Source organism: Chlorella variabilis, assembly GCF_000147415.1.
Source record: "Chlorella variabilis unplaced genomic scaffold CHLNCscaffold_11, whole genome shotgun sequence".
Taxonomy (NCBI): domain Eukaryota; kingdom Viridiplantae; phylum Chlorophyta; class Trebouxiophyceae; order Chlorellales; family Chlorellaceae; genus Chlorella; species Chlorella variabilis.
In genome coordinates this window covers 549,868-567,347 of record NW_005435077.1, presented here as the reverse complement: position 1 = coordinate 567,347, position 17,480 = coordinate 549,868, and the positions used below count along the sequence as shown (strand labels likewise).

General features: G+C 68.8%; 6 protein-coding genes across 6 annotated transcripts; 5 read left to right on the top strand and 1 right to left on the bottom strand.

Moving 5' to 3' along the window:
• Positions 1-23: 23 nt before the first annotated feature.
• On the top strand, positions 24-1,286 carry CHLNCDRAFT_134327 (hypothetical protein; the record flags this gene model as incomplete). Its single annotated transcript, XM_005847371.1, has 5 exons — positions 24-192; positions 345-382; positions 494-605; positions 852-927; positions 1,115-1,286. 5 exons carry the CDS (start codon positions 24-26, stop codon positions 1,284-1,286), a joined length of 567 nt encoding a protein of 188 aa, XP_005847433.1.
• A 262-nt stretch (positions 1,287-1,548) lies between these two features.
• Positions 1,549-4,477, top strand: CHLNCDRAFT_57959 (hypothetical protein; the record flags this gene model as incomplete). Its single annotated transcript, XM_005847370.1, has 5 exons — positions 1,549-1,757; positions 2,138-2,914; positions 3,076-3,211; positions 3,434-3,515; positions 3,682-4,477. The coding sequence occupies exons 1-5, from the start codon at positions 1,671-1,673 to the stop codon at positions 4,475-4,477; spliced, it is 1,878 nt and encodes a 625-aa protein (XP_005847432.1). The 5' UTR covers positions 1,549-1,670.
• Positions 4,478-5,391: 914 nt separating this feature from the next.
• On the top strand, positions 5,392-7,439 carry CHLNCDRAFT_134325 (hypothetical protein; the record flags this gene model as incomplete). Its single annotated transcript, XM_005847369.1, has 4 exons — positions 5,392-5,572; positions 5,852-6,018; positions 6,165-6,326; positions 6,480-7,439. 4 exons carry the CDS (start codon positions 5,392-5,394, stop codon positions 7,437-7,439), a joined length of 1,470 nt encoding a protein of 489 aa, XP_005847431.1.
• A 630-nt stretch (positions 7,440-8,069) lies between these two features.
• On the bottom strand, positions 8,070-13,641 carry CHLNCDRAFT_134324 (hypothetical protein; the record flags this gene model as incomplete). The annotated part of the gene is made up of 8 exons (XM_005847219.1): positions 8,070-9,310; positions 9,416-11,268; positions 11,418-11,866; positions 12,273-12,446; positions 12,615-12,772; positions 12,894-12,983; positions 13,166-13,320; positions 13,505-13,641. The coding sequence occupies 8 exons, from the start codon at positions 13,639-13,641 to the stop codon at positions 8,070-8,072; spliced, it is 4,257 nt and encodes a 1,418-aa protein (XP_005847281.1).
• An 848-nt stretch (positions 13,642-14,489) lies between these two features.
• CHLNCDRAFT_14739 (hypothetical protein) lies at positions 14,490-14,702 on the top strand (the record flags this gene model as incomplete). Its single annotated transcript, XM_005847368.1, has 1 exon — positions 14,490-14,702. A coding segment is annotated over one exon (213 nt), but the record flags the coding sequence as incomplete, so codon positions are not given.
• Positions 14,703-15,708: 1,006 nt separating this feature from the next.
• Positions 15,709-17,246, top strand: CHLNCDRAFT_134322 (hypothetical protein; the record flags this gene model as incomplete). The annotated part of the gene is made up of 5 exons (XM_005847367.1): positions 15,709-15,742; positions 15,869-15,917; positions 16,065-16,509; positions 16,715-16,828; positions 17,115-17,246. The coding sequence occupies 5 exons, from the start codon at positions 15,709-15,711 to the stop codon at positions 17,244-17,246; spliced, it is 774 nt and encodes a 257-aa protein (XP_005847429.1).
• Between the last annotated feature and the right edge of the window lie 234 nt (positions 17,247-17,480).

The following is a 17,480-nucleotide window of genomic DNA, read 5'->3' as shown; positions in this document are numbered from 1 at the left end:
AGCCCTTGCTGCAGCTTTCAGCCATGTTGAGAAACGTGCAGCGGCTAGCCAGCAGCCTGCTGGTGCAGGCGGAGGCATGCAGCACATCATGCAGCGGCAGCAGCAGCTGGGAGGCGCTGCGGGGAATCAGCAGCACCGCATGCGCGCAACGCCGGCTCTTCCCAGCCGGGGAACCCGTGCGGCCAGAAGATGGTGCGTGATGAGGCATCAGGGTGATGCGCAGGCCCCGTTAAGGCCGGCCGCCCCGCTCTGGTTGCTGCCACCACCGCCTTGCCGCCGCTGCCTTCAGAGCGTTTTTTTGCTTTGTTCAGCTGCCAACCCACTGCTTGCCTCCTGTTGTGCAGTGGTGTCCACCATTGACCGGCCGTACCTTGTAGACAAGGTGGGGTTGCAGCAGCATGCAGACAGCTGGTAGCCCGGTGAAGGTGGCGTGCTGATCCATTGCCGCTGCGTCTTGACGTTCGGCCTTTGCCCCTCCCCGCCTGCGCTGCAGCTCCTCAGCCCCGAGCTGATGAACCGGCAGCAGCACAAGAAGCTGCAGCGGCGCGAGGTGCTGCGAGAGTTTGAGCGCTTCCCTGGGGACACTGGGTCAACGGAGGTGCAAGGTGCGCCTGATGCTTCACGTGGCACGCTTGGCTGGGCAGCAGGCAAAAGGGAACTGGGACTGAGCTGGCAAGCCCTCAGCCTCGAGTTGGGCTTCGCCAGGAGCCTGGGATGCCAGCGGTAAACTCCACGTATCGGTCAGCACCTCATGCTCCTGGCCGCACCACAGCAGGTTCCTGGAATTGTGCAGCGGCACACCCCGTACCCCGTGTGATGTGTATGCCTCCTCCCTATGTGCCTGCCCGCAGTGGGAGTGCTGACCCGGAAGATTGCAGACATGGCGGAGCACATGCGGCAGCACCGCAAGGACTATAGCTCACGCAGGTGCGCCCGCCTGGCGCTGTTTGCCTGCAGCTGCTGCCTGGCTGGCCAGCTGGGTTAGCGCCCACCCGTCTTCCTCTTGCAGGCACACTGCTCCGGCACCTAGCATGTGCTGCCTGCTGCCCTGAAATTGCGGGTTTGCTGACTGTGCCCCCGTGCTCGTGTCTGCCGGCACCGCTCTCGAGTGCAGGGGTCTGGAGGCCATGCTGAACCAGCGGCGCAAGCTGCTGCAGTACCTGCGGCGCAGCAAGTTCGACAAGTATGCGGTGCTGATCAGCCGGCTGGGGCTCAAGGACTCGTATGGACCGCAGGACCGCCTGTCGTCGCGCTACAAGCCCGCGCCCACCGGCGGCGCCAAGTAGGCAGCGGCAGGGGCGGCGGGCTCCTGCCGAGGCGGCGGGTGGTAGTGTTTGCGGCTCGCCCGCTCGTGGCGCCACTTGAATTGGACCCCGATGTCAATCCTCAGCTGTAACAAAGGATTGGGAGACAGCCCAGGGGATCAATATGAGATCTCCCGCCTTTGCATTTGCTGACATGGCCCGCCGCCACATGGCGCGCTTGCTCCCCACCTCATGCTCCACGCTTGGAGTCCAGTCGCTCGTTTACATCACCTCCAGTGTCTCCCACAGATCTCCCGTGGCTGCGCCTGTGGTGTTTGTGGGCGTTTTCGCCACACGGGACGGAGGGGCACGGCGCGGCTGCCGGCGAGGCGCAGGTCTCTGGCCGGGTGATCTGGGCACACTTGGATGTGTGTAGTAATGGCAGGGCTTCGCAATGACGGTTCAGGCCAACCCCCACACACTGGTGCCTCATCGTTGAAATGGGCCGCGCGGGTGAGTGGCGCGCCAATTGGCCGTAGGGGTTTGCCGCTCTAGCCCCAGGGAGGCTTCTGATGGCCAGTTGGAGGTCTGGGTGCGCCGATAGCTGGGTGGTTTCTGGTGCCGACCCCCCGCTGTGCGGCGGCGGCGGCGCCTGCACCTGTGGCTGGCGTGTGCCTGCCCCACATCGGCGCCAGTGGACGCCTGCCAGCCATCCCCGCATGCCCTGGCTGGCACCACACGTGCACTTGCATGGTCGGTTGTGGTCGGTTTGTGGCGTCGCGCACTGTTCCGCTGGGCCCCGCATCGCCTCCCGCCAACAGGCACACAGCGCCCCTGGGGCCCCCGCTGAATGCCATCCATCCACCCTTGCCCGTTCCTACCCTCTCCTGCAGGAAGCGCTGAGCGGCTGGAGACCCGAGGGACCGCCGGCGCCCTCCGGCTGCGACAGCAGCGACTGCGCATACTGCCAAGCCCTGGCGAGGCTGCGCCAACCGGGAGGCGGCGGCGGCGGCGGCTCCGCCAGCTGCTGGCTGCGGCGCAAGCGCTCGCGCACCGACCTGTCGAGCCTGGATGGCACCGTCCAGGGCAGCAGCCAGGGCGAGCAGGAGCCTGGCTCGCTGTCGCGCGTCTCCAGCGGCACCTTTGCCGGGCCCTCTGACATGCCTCCCGTGGACCAGTCGCTGCGCCAGGGCAGCATGTGGGACCATGCCCTGCTGATAGAGGAGCCCGCTGGCAACAGCACGGCAGCAGCCACAGCAGCTACGGCAACAGCAACGGCAGCGGCAGCAGCAGCAGCAGCAGCAGCAGCAGCGGCGGCGCAAGAGGCGCGGGTAGGGTTGAGGCGACGCGTCCGGCCGGTTGCCACCCAAGGCAGGACAGACGCCGGCGGCAGCGACCGCTGGCGCGGCAGCAGCAGCAGCCCTGCGGCGCTCACGGCAACCGACAGCAGCAGCGACGGCGGCGGCGAGGCTGGCGACGGCACCGCAAGCAGCGGCGGCGACGGCGGCAGCCGGGGCGGCTGGCACGCCGCCTGGCGCTCGCCTGCGGCGTTTCACCAGGTGGCGGCCTTTGTGCCGTCTGAGCCCAACCACCACCGCCAGGACATGGTGTGCGCCCTGGAATTTGAAGAGCATGGCTGGCTGCTGGCATCTGCGGGAGTCAGCAAGCAGGTGGGCGTGCCTCCTTCCTGCATAGCTGGCAGGCCACGCCGGGTTCTGCCGGTCTTCGTGCCTGACGGGCTGCCCAGGCCGGCACCACCTGCATGCCCTCAGCTCTCCTCTTTTGCTCACCATGCCATGCTGTGCTGTGCTGTGCCTGCTGTGCTGCGCAGGTCCGCGTCTACTCCCTGGCCTCCTGCCTGCAGCACCCCGGCGACCCCGCCTACACCCAGCCCATCCGCTGCCACCGTATGGCCTCCAAGCTCAGCAGCCTGGCCTGGAACCCAGACGCGCCGGGAGCAGTCACGGGTGAGAGGCCGCCCGAACGCCCAGCACAGACCCGGAACCTCCTCATGCGAGGCCTTTGCTGCCCCCTCGCCTCCCGACGCCTGGTCCAGCCGTTTCCATGCACATATCAACCCACCACCACATCCCAACCGCACCTGGCGCTGGTGTTGCCCGCCCCTGCCCTCTCATGCGTCCCAATCCCCGCCACCACACGCATGCACACCCCGGCCTCCTCTGCTGCAGTTGCCGACTACGATGGCGTGGTGAGCCAGGTGGATATGGAGTCGGGCCACCTCATCGCTGAGGCAGACGAGCACGCGGGCAGGTGCGGCAGGGCTGTGCTGCGAGGGCCGTATACTGACGGAGTGTGAGGGCTCCACTGCTGGACGGCCTGCTGCTTGCGCACGGGAGAATTGCTGTTGGCTGCTGCCTGCCTGCACACCCTCGACCCTTCTGCCCTGCTCCCTTCACCACCACCCTCCCTCCTGCAGGGTGTGGAGTGTGAGCCACAGCCTGCAGCGCCCCCACCTGTGCGCCTCAGCCTCCGACGACGGCACCGTGCGCCTGTGGGGCGGCTCCGGCATGCAGGCGTGCCTGGCGGCGCTGCGCCTCGCGGCCGGCGCCCCCGCCACCGGCGTCCATCTGTCGCCTTTTGACGGCAACCTGGCGGCGGTGGCCTGTGCCGATCACAGCGCATACGTGTTTGACTTGCGCCGCACAGGGCAGGTGCTGTGGCAGCTGGCGGGCCACGGCCGGGCGGTGTCGTATGTGCGCTGGCTGGGGCCAGACCGCCTGGTCTCTGCATCCACCGATGCCAGCCTGGCCGTGTGGCACCTGCCCGGCCCGCAGCAGCAGGCCGGCCAGGCCGCGGCGCCCGCGCAGCAGGCGTGGCAGCGCAGCGGAGAGGTGCTGGCGCAGCCGGGGAGGCGGCTGCGCGGCCACCGCAACAGCAAGAACTTTGTGGGGCTGTCTGTGAGGCCCGAGGGCGGCCTGGTGGCCTGCGGAAGCGAGGCCCCAGCCTGCTACGCCTACTCAGATGCCAGGTCAGCACCGCTGGCCTCCCACCAATTTGCGCCGCTCAGCTGGCCTGGGGCGGGCCCGGCTTGCGGCAGCGGCGGCGCCCCGCTGGACGCCCAGCCGCCCGCAGGGCAGTTTTGCAGCGCGGTGTGCTGGCAGCCCGCCACTGCGCGGCTGGGCGGCGCGCCGCTGTTGGCCGCAGCCACTTCCGGCGGCGACTTGAGGGTGCTGGAGCTGCGCCAGGCACCAGCGCCATCCACAGAAGGCTAGCAGCGCTGGCTCCCACCTGCCTGGCAGCAGCTCCAGCGGCTGTCCCCAACCCTCAGGTATCCCAGTGCAGCTGTACAGCTGCTTCCAAAGCCGTGTATGGCTCACCAACCACTATGGTTGCTGAGACATTGAGCGAATCTAGAGCAACCCAGAGACCCCTCCCCTGCCCCACACGTGTTTATTGTGTGCGCACCCTGCTGCGCTTTCAGTTTTTTTCCTGCACCTCGCTCCCCATGTATGCATGTCTGTAGCAACGCCTACAATAGTGGTTCCCTGCACTTTGGCTCCCACCCAACCGCTGTGTGCTTGTTTGCTATTCCCTTCCTGCGTGCTTGCGCCACCCCCCCTGCTCGTCAAGGGCTGCTGCTTGCATTTTTCTGGCAGCATCCCATTGGCCGTTTCCATAGCTTTGCATTGCGCTCACCTCTCCAGCCGCTCGCTTTCCATCTGGCGACGCCTTCCGCCTATGCGCCCGCCCTTCTCCCTGACCCCAATTCTTTCATAATCAACTTAAATTCATTTCAGCTTATTCTCAGCGCTGCCATGTAATTCTTGTCTAACCACCAGATGTATTAGATTACTCTTTCACGGCATTACGGTGGCGACAGCCAAGTTGGCGAGATGCGGTGCCTTCTGCTGTGCGCAGGAGGCCCTGCTCACTGCTCCAGTGGGCTGTAACAAATTATGATCTGCCCCCAGAACCTTTATTCAACCTTTAGTGAAACCAGTAGATTGCAGGGCAAGGAGTCTGGCAGCAGGGCGCAGGCGCCGATGCGGCGCCAACGGGCGAGCGGCAGGAGGAAAGCCAATGCGCGTCCAACAGGCTGGAACCGCTCGCTTCTTGCATTTATGTCGTTAGGCAGCTTCAAGCTCAAACCTCTCAAAAACAGTGGGCTCTAAGGTCAGCGCACGCCATGTCCAGCACCGAGGTCGTTGTGACGGTTTGCGCTAGCCCTGAGGATTGCGACGAAGTGGCGGCGCTATGCGGCTCCAGCTTCCCGGAGGAGGTCTGGTCCCAGGGGCTGTCGGTGCAGGAGTGGTCGACCATCGAGGCTGAGGACCTGCGCAACACGCCGTCGTGGTGGCGGCAGATAGGTGAGACGTATGTGGAGGTGCTGGCAATGGTGGGGGCGGCTGCAAGGCGCTCAACACGTCCAAACCATTTCATCATCGCCAGGCGCTCAGCCGCCCGGGGCCTGTACACGCACCGCAGAGGCCGCAGTAGCCGTGGCGCATTGCCGAGAGGGTGGATGTTGGCAGCCCAGCAAGTGCCGCCCGGCGCCGGCGCCTCCCGCCGCCGCCTCCCGCCCCCGCCATGCTGCGGTTCCCCAGAGCGAGCCAACCGCTGCTGCGCTCCCAATGCACTGCTTGCAGGCCTGGCACGCGATGGCATCGGTGGACGGCTGCTAGGAGTGGTGGTGCTCACTCTGGAGCATGAGGCGGACGACAGCATCAGCTGGAGCGAGTACTCCAGCCGCGTGGGCTGCCGCCCCACCATCCTCTCCTGGTGCTACGACCAAGTCCTGGACGAGCCGCTGCTGGTGAGGTGGCCCGCAAGAACCGAGGCAAAGGCACTGGATTAGTGCACCCATGGCGAACGGCGCACTGGCCCTGTGCCGCGCTCAGCGCTTCCATGCCCTGTGCCAACCCTCACAATGTGCCGCCGGTTGTTACCGATCCGCCGCAGGAGCACGAGTGCCTGATCGACTTCATCGCCGTCAGCCCCGAGGCGCGGGGCAGGGGCGTGGGCGCCAAGCTGATGCAGTGGGCGGAGGGCACGGGCGCCGCCATCCTAGCGGAGACGGAAACGGCGGCGGTTGCGGCGCATGGCGTGGACATGACGCTCTGGGTGCGTGCGCTGGCCCGGCCTGGCCTGGCCGACTGTTTACCGCCCGCATTCCCTGCCCTGAAAGCTTCCTCGGCAGCCTCTGCTGCCTGTGCATGCCAGGCATGAAGCATCCACCCATCCACACGCCTCCCGCGCTCCCTGGTGTGCCTGCAGGTTGCCGCCGACAACAGCGTGGCGTGCCGCCTGTACCAGCGCGCCGGCTACGCCGTGGTGCGGCGCACCGACAGCGGCGCCTGCAACTGCATGGCCAGCGCCGTGCTCAAGTGGTTCCTGGGGCACCCGGTGTGGATCAAGATGCGCAAGCGGCTGCCCGCGCCGCCGCACCTGGCGGCAGCCAAGCCCCAGCCGCAGACCATCGCGTTGACGGCGGCAGCGGGCGCCACGCTGACGTGCGTGGCTGCCGATGCCGATGCCCCTTTTGTGGAGGTGCCTCTGGGGGCCTCGCTGGCCGCGGTGGAGCAGGCGCTGCTACAGGAGCTGCCCAGCCCGACAGGCAGCAGACGGATACGAGGGCCCGCCGCGCCCGCCGCTGGTGCCCCCCCGCCGGCGGCAGGCGCGGCGGGGATGCCGGCGCCGCGGCCCTCCAGCCTGGCACAGAAGCAGCTGGCGGCGGGGCAGCACCCTGCGACGCCCAAGATTGCCGCGGTGGGCGGCGGGCTGCAGGCACTTGAGGGGCAGCGGCCAGGCGGCGACACGCACGGTCCCGCTGGCGGCCGCCACTCCCAGCCCAGCCAGGGCAAGGAGGGGCAGGTGGTGGAGCTGCATGCCCTGGCATCCAGCACCGCCGCCGAGAACGTCGTCGGCTGCCACGAGGGCGCAGCCGGCTGCTGCGAGGATGCAGCCGGCGCGGCGGGTGAGAAGCTGGCGGCGCTCTACGCTGCCGCGGGGGCCGCCGCGGCGGCGGCCCATCCCTGCTCCGCCTCTGCCGCCACCGCCTCCGTCGCGTCCATCTCCGCCACCAGCGACGTCGGCGACAGCGATGCAGGGGAGGGCGAGGCGGCGGCAGTGCATGCCTCCACGTGCCGCGGTAGCGCCGCCGCCGCGGGCGCCGACGTGTTTGAGCTCGTTTCGCTGCAATCCGATGCCGCGGCCGCAGCTGCCGCGCCCGCCTGAGCCAGATGCCAGGACCAGGGCTGGCCCATCATGGGTGCTTGCTGCCACGCCCTGGCCGCCACCGCCTGTCGCTCCCCGCCCACCCGCCCTGGCTGAGATGCCGGATGGGCGCGCGTCATGCCCCGGGGTCGTTAGCCGTACCACTTTGTTGTCTAGTTATTGCCCCAATGACATTGTTCTCCCACTGTTTAAGGTCGTCCATTCCTTCCTGCCTGCGCCATTCCGCTTGCAGTCCCTGACCAGTAGGGCTTCCCCTGCCATTTTGTTCACACAGTACCTCAAAGATCACTGCCTAACCCACTCTTTACCTGCCATTCAATGTGATGTGTATGCAGGACCGCGCTGCCCTGCTGCCCTGCCTTTTGCTCCTCATGGCAGCTGATGCGGCTCAAAATTACAGCGTTTGAACCTGCGCTCGATGTAAACAAACAGAGCGGAAGAGCATGGGACAGGAGAGGCTGGGATGGCAAAGCGAGCGCTTGCGCCAGAGCAGAAGCCGGGGAGCGACAGCAGAGGAAACAGTGAGAGGCAGAGGAGCGGGCTGCACAGGCGCAAACAGTGTGTGATGGGAGGGAGGGCGCGCGCCGCGCCGAAACAATTGGCGGTAGTGGGTGTCGATGAGTGCTGCAATCATGCAAGTGCCGTGCCATCGGCGGGGGCGGCAGCAGCGGGGGCGCCCACTGCGTGCAGGATTTCGGCCAGCACCGCGGCCAGGCCGTCCCTGTGGACCCATGCCTGCCGCACCAGCCGCTTCTGCGGGGCCTCGCCCGCAGCCGCCTGCTGCGCGCTGCTGCCGCCGCCGTCGGCGGCGGTGGGCGCAAGGCCGCCGGCGTCCAGCGGGGCGAACGATGGGACGCGCTGCGACAGGCGCTGCCACATGGCAGGCATCCAGCTGGCGGCGGCGGCATTGGCAGCGTGGGTCTGGGCGGGCTGCAGCTGCAGCAGCGTGTAGCCCACGGCATGGAAGCTCAGGCAAAGCGTGGCCGCGTGCTCGCCGTGCTGCACCTGCGCCCGCAGGCGCAGCGCCGAGCTGTGCGCGCCGCCTGCCGCGCCCTCGACGCTGCTGGTGGCCTCGCCCCCCGCGCCCAGCAGCTTGACGGCGCCGGGCAGCAGGCCCGCGGCGCGCTGGGCCTGGGGCGTCAGCTGCGCCGCCGCCGCGGCCGCCGAGTGGGCGGCCAGGCAGAGGGCATCCAGGAAAAGGTCGGCCCGCCCCGCCTCCAGCTGCTGCGCCAGTGCCGCGGTCACCGGCGGCGGCAGCGGCGGCTCGCAAGCCACGCCGCACCGGATGTGCTGCATCAGGCCGCCGCCGCCGCCGCCCGCCGCGCGCGGGGCGCCCGCCAGCGTGTCTGCCCACGTCACCGTAACCCGCACCGGCGGCGGAGGCGGCTGCGCGGCCGCGCCGAGCTGGCCCTTGGGCGCCGGCGGCGGCGCCACCAGCAGCTCCACGTGCGTCAGCCCCGCTGCCTGCAGCCGGACCGAGCCGCAGCCCGGCAGCGGCCACACCAGGCCCTCAGCCGCCTCGCCACCGCTGGCCGGCCCGGCGGGGCCCTGGCCGCCTGGCGCAGCCACGCCGTTTGGCAGCCCCCCATTGCCCGGCTCCTTGGCGCCTGCCAGAAGGTCCATGCCGCCGCTCGCCAGGAAATCCATGCTCCCCAGGAGACCTACGCCGCCGCCAGGGGCCGCCAAGCCGCCGTTGGCGCCGCCGGCCGCTGCCGCGCCTGCCGGCGGCGGCCCCGCTGCGGCCGCCGCTGCCAGTGCCTGGGCGGCGGCGGCCAGGGGGTTGACGGCCATGCAGCCGGCCAGGCGGGTGAGGCAGAGGTGCAGCATGCCCACGCGCACCATGTCTGTCACGCCGGTCAGCACGCTGTGTCCTGCAGGACGCAGAGGGAGGTGCAGCAGAGCAGCCACGGTTCGACCCGGGTGGCAGCAGGGGACAGAAGCGGCTGGCAGGCGGCAGCGGTGTCGCCGCATCCCACGGCAAGCGCCATCAATCCCTGCTGAGCTCCGCTGCTGCTGCTGCTGCCGCCGCCGCTGCTCAAATGTTCTTTCCCGCTTGCCTTTCTGCAGGGAGTAGTGCATGGTAAGGCCGCCGCTGTGCGCCGCAATGTGCGCGGCGTCGGGCTGCGGCGGCGCCAGCGCGATGCCCTGCCGGCGCAGCAGCTGCTCCAGGTGCCCAAAATAGGCCGATGCTATGTCCACCCGCCACCTCCCAGCGCCAGCCTCCGCCTCGCCCGCCTCCAGCTGCATGGTGGCGACGGGGCGGCGGGCTGGCGGGGGTGCCCGCGCGTTGCTGCCGCCGTGCTGGGCCGCCAGGTGGGCCGCCGCCCAGCTTTCCAGCTCGCCCAGCACTGGCGCCTTGGGCAGGCGAATGACCTGCTGCTGCTGCGGCGGCGGCTGCAGCTGCTGCGCCTGCGCTGGCTGCTGCTGCGCCGCTGGCGCCAGGGCGAGCTCCTCAGCGTACTGCACCGGCAGCAGCAGCATCTGAGCACGCAGCGCCGCCCAGCTGGCCTGGCGGCGGCACCAGGATGACAGCGAGGCCAGGCCCAGCCGGCCGCCGCCGCCGCCGCGCGTCGCCGGCGCCGGCGCCGGCTGCTCGCCCTCCCCGTCTGCTGCCGCGTCGTCGGCCCGCCGCTTCCGGCTGGCGGGCGCGTTGCCGGCGAGGGCGCCTCCTGCTCCCTCTGCTGCCTGCTGCGCTTGCAGCAGCAGCTCCTGCGGCAGCTCCGACAGCTGCAGCACACGGGTGACGGTGCCCCGGCCGGTGCAGCTGCACACAGCCAGCAGCAGCCGCGGCGGCGCGCCGCGCCGCTCGGCGTTGCCGTTGGTGCCGCCCGCCGCCGCCGCCTCTCCAAAGTCGATGAGCAAGAAGCAGCGGGTGGCGCCGCCGTCGATGCCTGCCGCACCGGCGCCGCCGCTCCCCGGCTGCTGCTGCTGCTGGCGAGCCCACTGCTGCATGTCTGGGGGCGGCAGGAAGGCAGGGAGCGCCAGCGTGAGGGTGTTGGGGGTGGGCGGCTCCACCAGCAACGCCACCTGCCGCAGGTGCTGCTGCAGCAGGCGGGCCGGCAGCGTGGCGCGCCGCAGGCCGCACGCGGACGCATCCGCCGCCGCCGCATCCATGCGCTGCCGCATGCTGAGCTGCAGGCTGAGCCGGCCCAGCGCCTCGGCAGCCAGCGCGGCGCCCAGCATGCCCCGGCTGCTGCCGGGAGGCAGGGGCTGCGTGAGCGCCTCTCGCTGCGCTGCATCCAGCTGCTGCTGGGCCGCTGCAACGGCGGCGGCTGCGCTGGGCCCCTGCTCGCTTTCCAGCAGCGCAGAGCCTGCGGCCAGCAGCAGCCGCCCGCTGCGCAGCTGCACGGTGAGGCTCAGCTGCAGGCTGCCGCCGCTCCACAGCTGCAGCAGCGGCGACGTGGGCGGCGGCGCCTGCGCGGCCACCCCTGCCGTGCCTGCCGCCGGGCTGGCCGCGCCCAGCAGCAGCAGCTCGGCATGGTTGCCAGCTGGCGCCAGCCTGCCGGCACGCTGCAGCACCGCCTGCACCGCTGCCAGCTGCACCGCCGCGCTGCTGGCCGCGGCCTGCAGCAGCAGCCGGTCTGCACTCAAGCTGGCCGCACTGTCTAGCGGCAGCGGCAGCTGGATGTGCTCGCCGCTCTGCGGGTGCTGCAGCTGCGGGCTGCTGGCGGCGGCCAGCCTGCCATCTTCCTGCAGCGAAACCTCCACCGCCGGCGCCTCCTGCTGCTGCTGCTGGGTCCCGCCTGCTTCCAGCTGGTACGGCTGGCCCTCCCGCAGGCACAGCAGCTCAGAGTAGCCGACAACCGGCAGCTGCTGCCAGTAGGCCAGCCTGCAGGCAAGCAGCGACCAGCGGGCCAGCAGTGAGGGGTCACCCATCGGCACATGTGCATAGCATAACGATGTGCCGAAAAAACGACTGGTGGGAACTCAGGAGATTGATTGCTGGCTGCCTGGCAGAAGCAAGCAAGGCATCCCCACCTGATGCCACTGCCGGACGCCGCCCGGCTCAGCTTCAGGCAGCCCTTCCAGCTGCCGCCCTCCAGCTGCCGTGCGTCTGACAGCAGAATGCTGAACAGCGCGAGCCTGCCGGCTGTCTGGCACAGGATGGCATGCATGGCAGCCAGAGGGCTGATGGAAAACGGCGGCAGCTGCTGGCCTGCCTCCCCCTGCTGCTGCTGCTGATCGAGCTCGTCTCTGACCAGTGGCAGCTGCTCCTTGCTGTCTGCCGTTGCTGCTGGCTGCTGGCTGAGCGCCAGGCTGCTGCTGGGTGCGGGCGCCGAGGAGGCCTTGCCCTGCTGCTGCTCCTTGGATGCAGACGCCGGCTGCGGCACCACCACCCACCCCGTCTTGCCCAGCCTCGCCAGCTGCTCCACATCGCCTGCCACCCACATGCGCTGCTCGATGTGCTGCTGCAGCCACTGCCGCTGCTGCGGCAGCAGCGGCGGCGGGTCACGCCCTGCCGCTGCCGGCAGCAGCTCAAAAGAGAGCAGCTGCCACCGCCAGCCCGCCGTGCCCTGCCGCTGCTCCACCGCTCCACCATCTGTCAGTGCTGCCTGCTGTGCGGCGGCTGTGCTGGAAGACGGCTGGCCGCTTGCTGCTGCTGCTCCTCCTCCTTCTCCTCCTGTGGCCCCTGCCGGCTTCGCCACCTCAGGCTCCTCTTTGATAGCACCTGCAGCAGCATACCGGACAGCGGCGCAGCAGCGAACCGTCAGCCAGCCGGCTTGGAGCATGGACCGGCGCCACCGCAGAGACGCAGCACAACAACGATGGCTGATCAAAATGCCACCATGGCACTGAGGCAAGAAGAGTGTGTCGGAAGGTAGCCTCAAGTACATGCTTGCCTTCAGCCTCCTCGGCCTCGCCTGGCGGCCGATACTTTGCCAGCGTCACGTCGTCGCGCGGCGCAGGTACAAGCGTCAGCTGCGCCTTGTACTGCCCGCCACCGCCTGCCACCCAGGCTTGGCCGCCGCGCACCCGCAGCACCCGCATGCCAGCCGGCAGCTCGCTCTGCAGGCAGCGAAGCAGGAGGGCATCAAGCAGGCGCCTTGGGCACCTGCCATTCGCCGCCTCCTTGGATGCCAGCCTCCCCTCCCTGTCTCGCCAGGAGCTGCACCCTGCTCTCTGCCGGCACCAGCAGCGCGGCAGCTCACTGCAATCCCAGCCCCTGCCACCCACCGCCAGCAGCTTGGAGCGGAGCAGGAAGTCGAGGCGGCGCAGGGCATCGCGCCGCTGCTGGCCGCGCCGCGCCTCATCCACCTCGCCGGGCCGCTCCAGCCGCTGCCCCGGCTGCTGCAGCTCATCTTCAATAACACTGGGCAGCAGGCGGTAGGTGCCTGCAGCAGAAGATGTGCTTTAGACATGCAGCAATGGGCGAGAGTTCCGTGCGCTCCTCGGCAGCTGTGCCCCCAGGGGTGTGCACCCAGGCCCCTGCCTGCCTGCCCACCAGCTTCTTACCTGTCTGCATGATGTGCAGCGCGAAGCTGACGTCAAACAGCGGGGCCCGGCAGAAGCGGAGCTCCTCGTTCAGCCGGAACAGCTCGTCGGCTGCAGGAGGGAGCGGAGGCTGATCATGAATGCTAGCCGGTGGCTCGCCATGATGGATGCCCCAGCGGCGTCCACAGCAGCGGCAGCGAGCAGCGGCAGCACCCTTCAAGGCCTCAGCATTGCTGTTCAAAACTTGAAAACAATCGTGAGGCGCAGCGTTGGCACCAGGCGGCAGCACCCACCCGCGTGCACAAAGGCTGCGCCATGGTCCTGTGACGCCTTGAGAACCTCCCGGCACGTGTTGACCGCCTTTGCCTTGTGCGCCCACTGCGCGCACACGTGCAGGCGTTGCAGCCGCTGCCGCGTGGTCTGCAGGTGCTGCAGCAGCTGGCGCTTGCTGCAACGACGGGGCAGGAAGGGGCAGGCAGGGTGGCGGCAGCGTTGGCGGGAGAACCAGACGCAAGCGGCGGCGGCGGCGGCGCAGGCGGTGTGGCGCAGAGGAACTGCCTTTGGGTGCAGCACGTCGCAGCATCGGTGCTGGGCGGCAGCAAGGCAGGCAGGAGAGCCAGCAGCAGACCCACCGCTCCTCGTCTCCCACGGCTGGCAGCCGCTCCGCGAGCTGCTGCAGTTCGGCATGCGCCTGCTGCACCACATTATCCAGCACATCGCGGAACGCCACCAGCTGCAGGCTGCTGAGGGCTTGCTGCTCCCCGGCCATTGCTCACGCTGCACAGCAGCGCGTCACGGGTTCTGATCAGCGCATCGAAGCACCACTGCCGCTGCAGGGACTGCACAACAGGAGACCAGTGCAAGCTTGGAAGCAAAGAGAGACACTTCTCAGCGATCACCGCGCCATCTGCACAGCAATCCGGAGGACTGCCAGCAGCAATGTCTGCTGCGATACACAAGCCGCCAATTCCTCCCCCGATCTCGCTCAGCACCTGAGTACTGCCTCAGTCATGTGTACTTGCGCGTGCCTGCCTCCTGCGCTTGTTTGCATCGCCAGCCCTGGTGCCGGTGCCCAGCCTGATCACCTCCAAAAGCCTTGCCCAACGCCAGGCTCCGCTTGAGCAGCCTGACTTTCGAGTTTGAGTCGAGGTGCACTGCCCGCCTCGCTGCATTGCTGGGAACTGAGATCAGGCTCGAGTCATTCGGCCTGCATCGCCTGCAGACGCCCTGCCTGCACACCTGGTGATCGCCGAATGCTGGCCTCACGGCTGCTCGCTAGGCCTTCCCGCCCTTGCAGAGAAGTCCACGCAGGTTGCGATGTCGGCAGCAGAGGCTGCCGCGCTGCCCCCCCCCTCCAAGTCCGCCGAGGCCGGCGGCGGCGAGGGCGACGCGGAGCTGCCAAAGGCGCTACTGAAGCGCGTCATCAAGGCGGGGCTGTCGCAGTGGGACGTGGCGGCAGGCGGCGACGGCAAGCGCGACTTCCAAGTCAACAAGGTGTGTGCGCCGCAGCAGGCGCGCTGCAGGGTGGGCCCGCTGGTGGCGCCGGTTGCGCGTCCCTGGCCGGCTGCCGCGCGGCTGCTCGCCCCAGGCCGCCCACGCGCTGCCAGCCACCTCCCCACCCCCCTGCAGGACGCGCTGCTGGCGTGCGCCGAGGCGGGCAGGCTGTTTATCCATTACCTCACCGCCACCGCCAATGACGCTTGCAAGGACGCCAAGCGCCAGACCATCTCGGCTGACGATGTGCTGACCGCGCTGGAGGACCTTGACTTTGGGGAGCTGGTGGAGCCGCTCAGGTCGGCGCTGGAGGGTGAGCGAGGGGGCACCAGGGAGGGTTTCATGTTCAGAGCGAGAGAGTGTGTGTGCACGCGGCTGCCTGTAATGCGTGCTGGGCTTCCCCCCGCGGCGACATGAGCCGCGGGGGTGAGCCTGTGCTGTTGCAAGCCTTGACGACGCTGCTGGTGCGAGCAGGTGCTGTCGATGCGCAGGCCTGCCCGATGCTGCTGCTGCTCTGCCTGAACACCTCAATCACGCCTAGCCTGACCACCTTTGCACCCCGTGCGTGCCCTGCAGCCTACAAGGCGGAGGCAAAGGACAAGTCCAAGAAGCGCGGCGAAGCTGGAAAGAAGCGCAAGGCGGTGGGGGCAGCAGGTGGGTGGAGTGTGCTGGCAGTGTCTCTCAGCTGCTGGCGGCGCTGTTCCTCTGCCAGGCAGCCCGCATTGCCTCGCCAGCAGTGCTGCTGTGGAGCTAGCACTGTGTGCAGCCGTGCGGAGCGCAAGCCATATGCGCCTGCCACTGCCATGCTGCTGCAGATGAGGAGCCAGCTGCAGGTGGCGAGGCAGCAGCGGCAGGGGAGCAGCAGCAAGAGCAGCAGCAAGAGCAGCTAGCAGCAGCAGCGGCGGCAGCAGCAGTTGCTGGGGACGCGTCATGACGTGGATTTGCACGGTATGATGAGCACATGTAACGCACTGGCAAGTCAACTATGACCAGCGTAATGGCAGGCTCATCAGATCACCATCAGCCGACAGCAGCCTGCTTTGGCCCGCGCTAGCTAGGCTGCTTCCGGTCGTCCCCAGCCTCAGCCAGGATCCCTGCACTCGACCCCCACCCTGGCGCCACGACAAACCTGTGGCTGAACAGTCACGTAGGCATTGGACCAGCCCCTTCTGCTGTTCCATGTCATCCCTACCCTCGGTTTCCTTTCCCATCCGTCCCCTGCACAACTGGGACTGCTGCCATGCAGTGGCGTGGGCCGCCCCAGCAGGCGCAGCGCAGCGGTGCCAGTTGGCCACCCCGTGCTCAAGTGCTTTGATCTCTAATTCTGGCAGCGGCTCCCGACATGCTGGGCACGCTGAAAAAGGTGTTTGGAGCGGGTGCGTCTGAGCCCTGCGCGGGTTGTGACCCAGCCGTTCTGTCGAAATGCAGCCAGGCAGAGGCAGGCAGCGTTAACCCACATGCGTATCACGTGTTTGTGAAGCTGCCACCGCCGGCCGGCACAGACCCCGCGGCGGCAGGGGAGGCCTGGTGGCCGGAGCGTATGGAGGACGAGTGAGTGCGGCGCGCAAGAGCGGAATGTGCCTCTTGTCGCTGCAAGCTGGCCTGGCTGCCCTGCCCAACCCACCACCGCCCACCGCCCGCCAGCTGGGCGCCGCCAACGCAACGAGCTGAAGTGTTATACCCCCCCGCCTTGCGCAGGACGCCCGCCATCGCATCGCTGCTTGGCGCCATCAAGGACGCCGGGGAGCGCATCCACGGCAAGGTCAAGGTGACCGCCTTTGACTACCTGCAGCCCGCGGAGCAGGCGGCCGGCACGTGCGACGTCTACATCTTTCCCGACGGCGCTTTCTTCCAGGCCCTGCCCTTGGACACCCTGCCCTCCACCGTCGTCGACTTGCTGGCAGCCGCTACCTTCCGGCGCACCGGCGGCGGCACGGGGCCCACGGCGGAGCAGCAGGCGGGGGCGGGGCCGGGGGCCCGCGTCGCCGGCTCCACGCTGTTTGTGTGCTGCCACGGGTCGCGGGACAAGCGGTGCGGCCACGTGGGGCCGCCGCTGGCCGAGAAGCTGGCCGAGGCGGTGGGGAGGAAGGGGCTGGAGGGCGGCATCACAGTGCTGAAGACCAGCCACATCGGCGGGCATGTGGTGAGCTGTCGCAGGGGCTGACGGGCAGGCTGGCGGGCCGGGGGAAGCAGCCACAGTGCTGCCCTGCCGGCATGCACCGCTGCACCCTGCTTCTCAAGCGCGGAAGCACGCCCTGCTGTGCCCCAGGGCCCGGCCCTCTCCTTCCTGTCCTCTCTCCCTCATCTGCTGGGCCCCCCTGCCTGCCCGCCTGCCCGCGCACCCGCAGTATGCCGGCAACGTGATTGTGTTCAGCCACGGCAAGCTGTACCACGGCGACTGGTTTGGCGGGGTGCGGGCCGACAACGCCGCCGCGTTCCTGGACGCGCTGCTCAACTGCAAGGTGGCCGGGCGAGTGGGCCCCAGGGGTGGGTGTGCTTGTGTGTGGTGTGCACGTGTGTGGCGCGTGCGAGTGGCGGTGGGCTGGCCGTGGGGCGGTGGGGCGATGCAGAGGCGGGCGGGCCGCCCGGTGCCCACCCGCGGTCCCGCCCTTGCCTGATGTATATGCAAGGCGGCATAAGCGCTGCCGCGCTTTCCTGAGGTGACCACGTCCCCCCAGCCCCCGCCAGGCCCCTCCCAGCCCCAGCCCCGCATGCGTGCCTGGCCCCTCGCCTGACGCCTGCATGCAGGCCCCCAGCGGCGCCCCCGGCGACTACAGCCTGCGCAGCTGGTGGCGGGGGCGCATCGGCATGACCAAGGAGCAGCAGCTGCAGTGCTTCAACAAGGGGCTGCGCGACATCGAGGAGATTGGCATCGAGTGAGGCGACCCAACCAGGCGGGATATCGCTGCTGCCGCCGAGAGCATGCCCATCAAGACACTGCCCTCCTCACTGCGTATTCTTCTGTTGCTGCCACAGCAGGCGGCCGCATTGCCGCGTGGCCCCTGTGCTTGGTCCTGCCGCATACTGCTGCCCCGACCATCGGCTGCCCTACACTTCGGTTGTACCGATACACATTACATCCATTTGCAATATTTTAAATCAGTCGGCGACGAC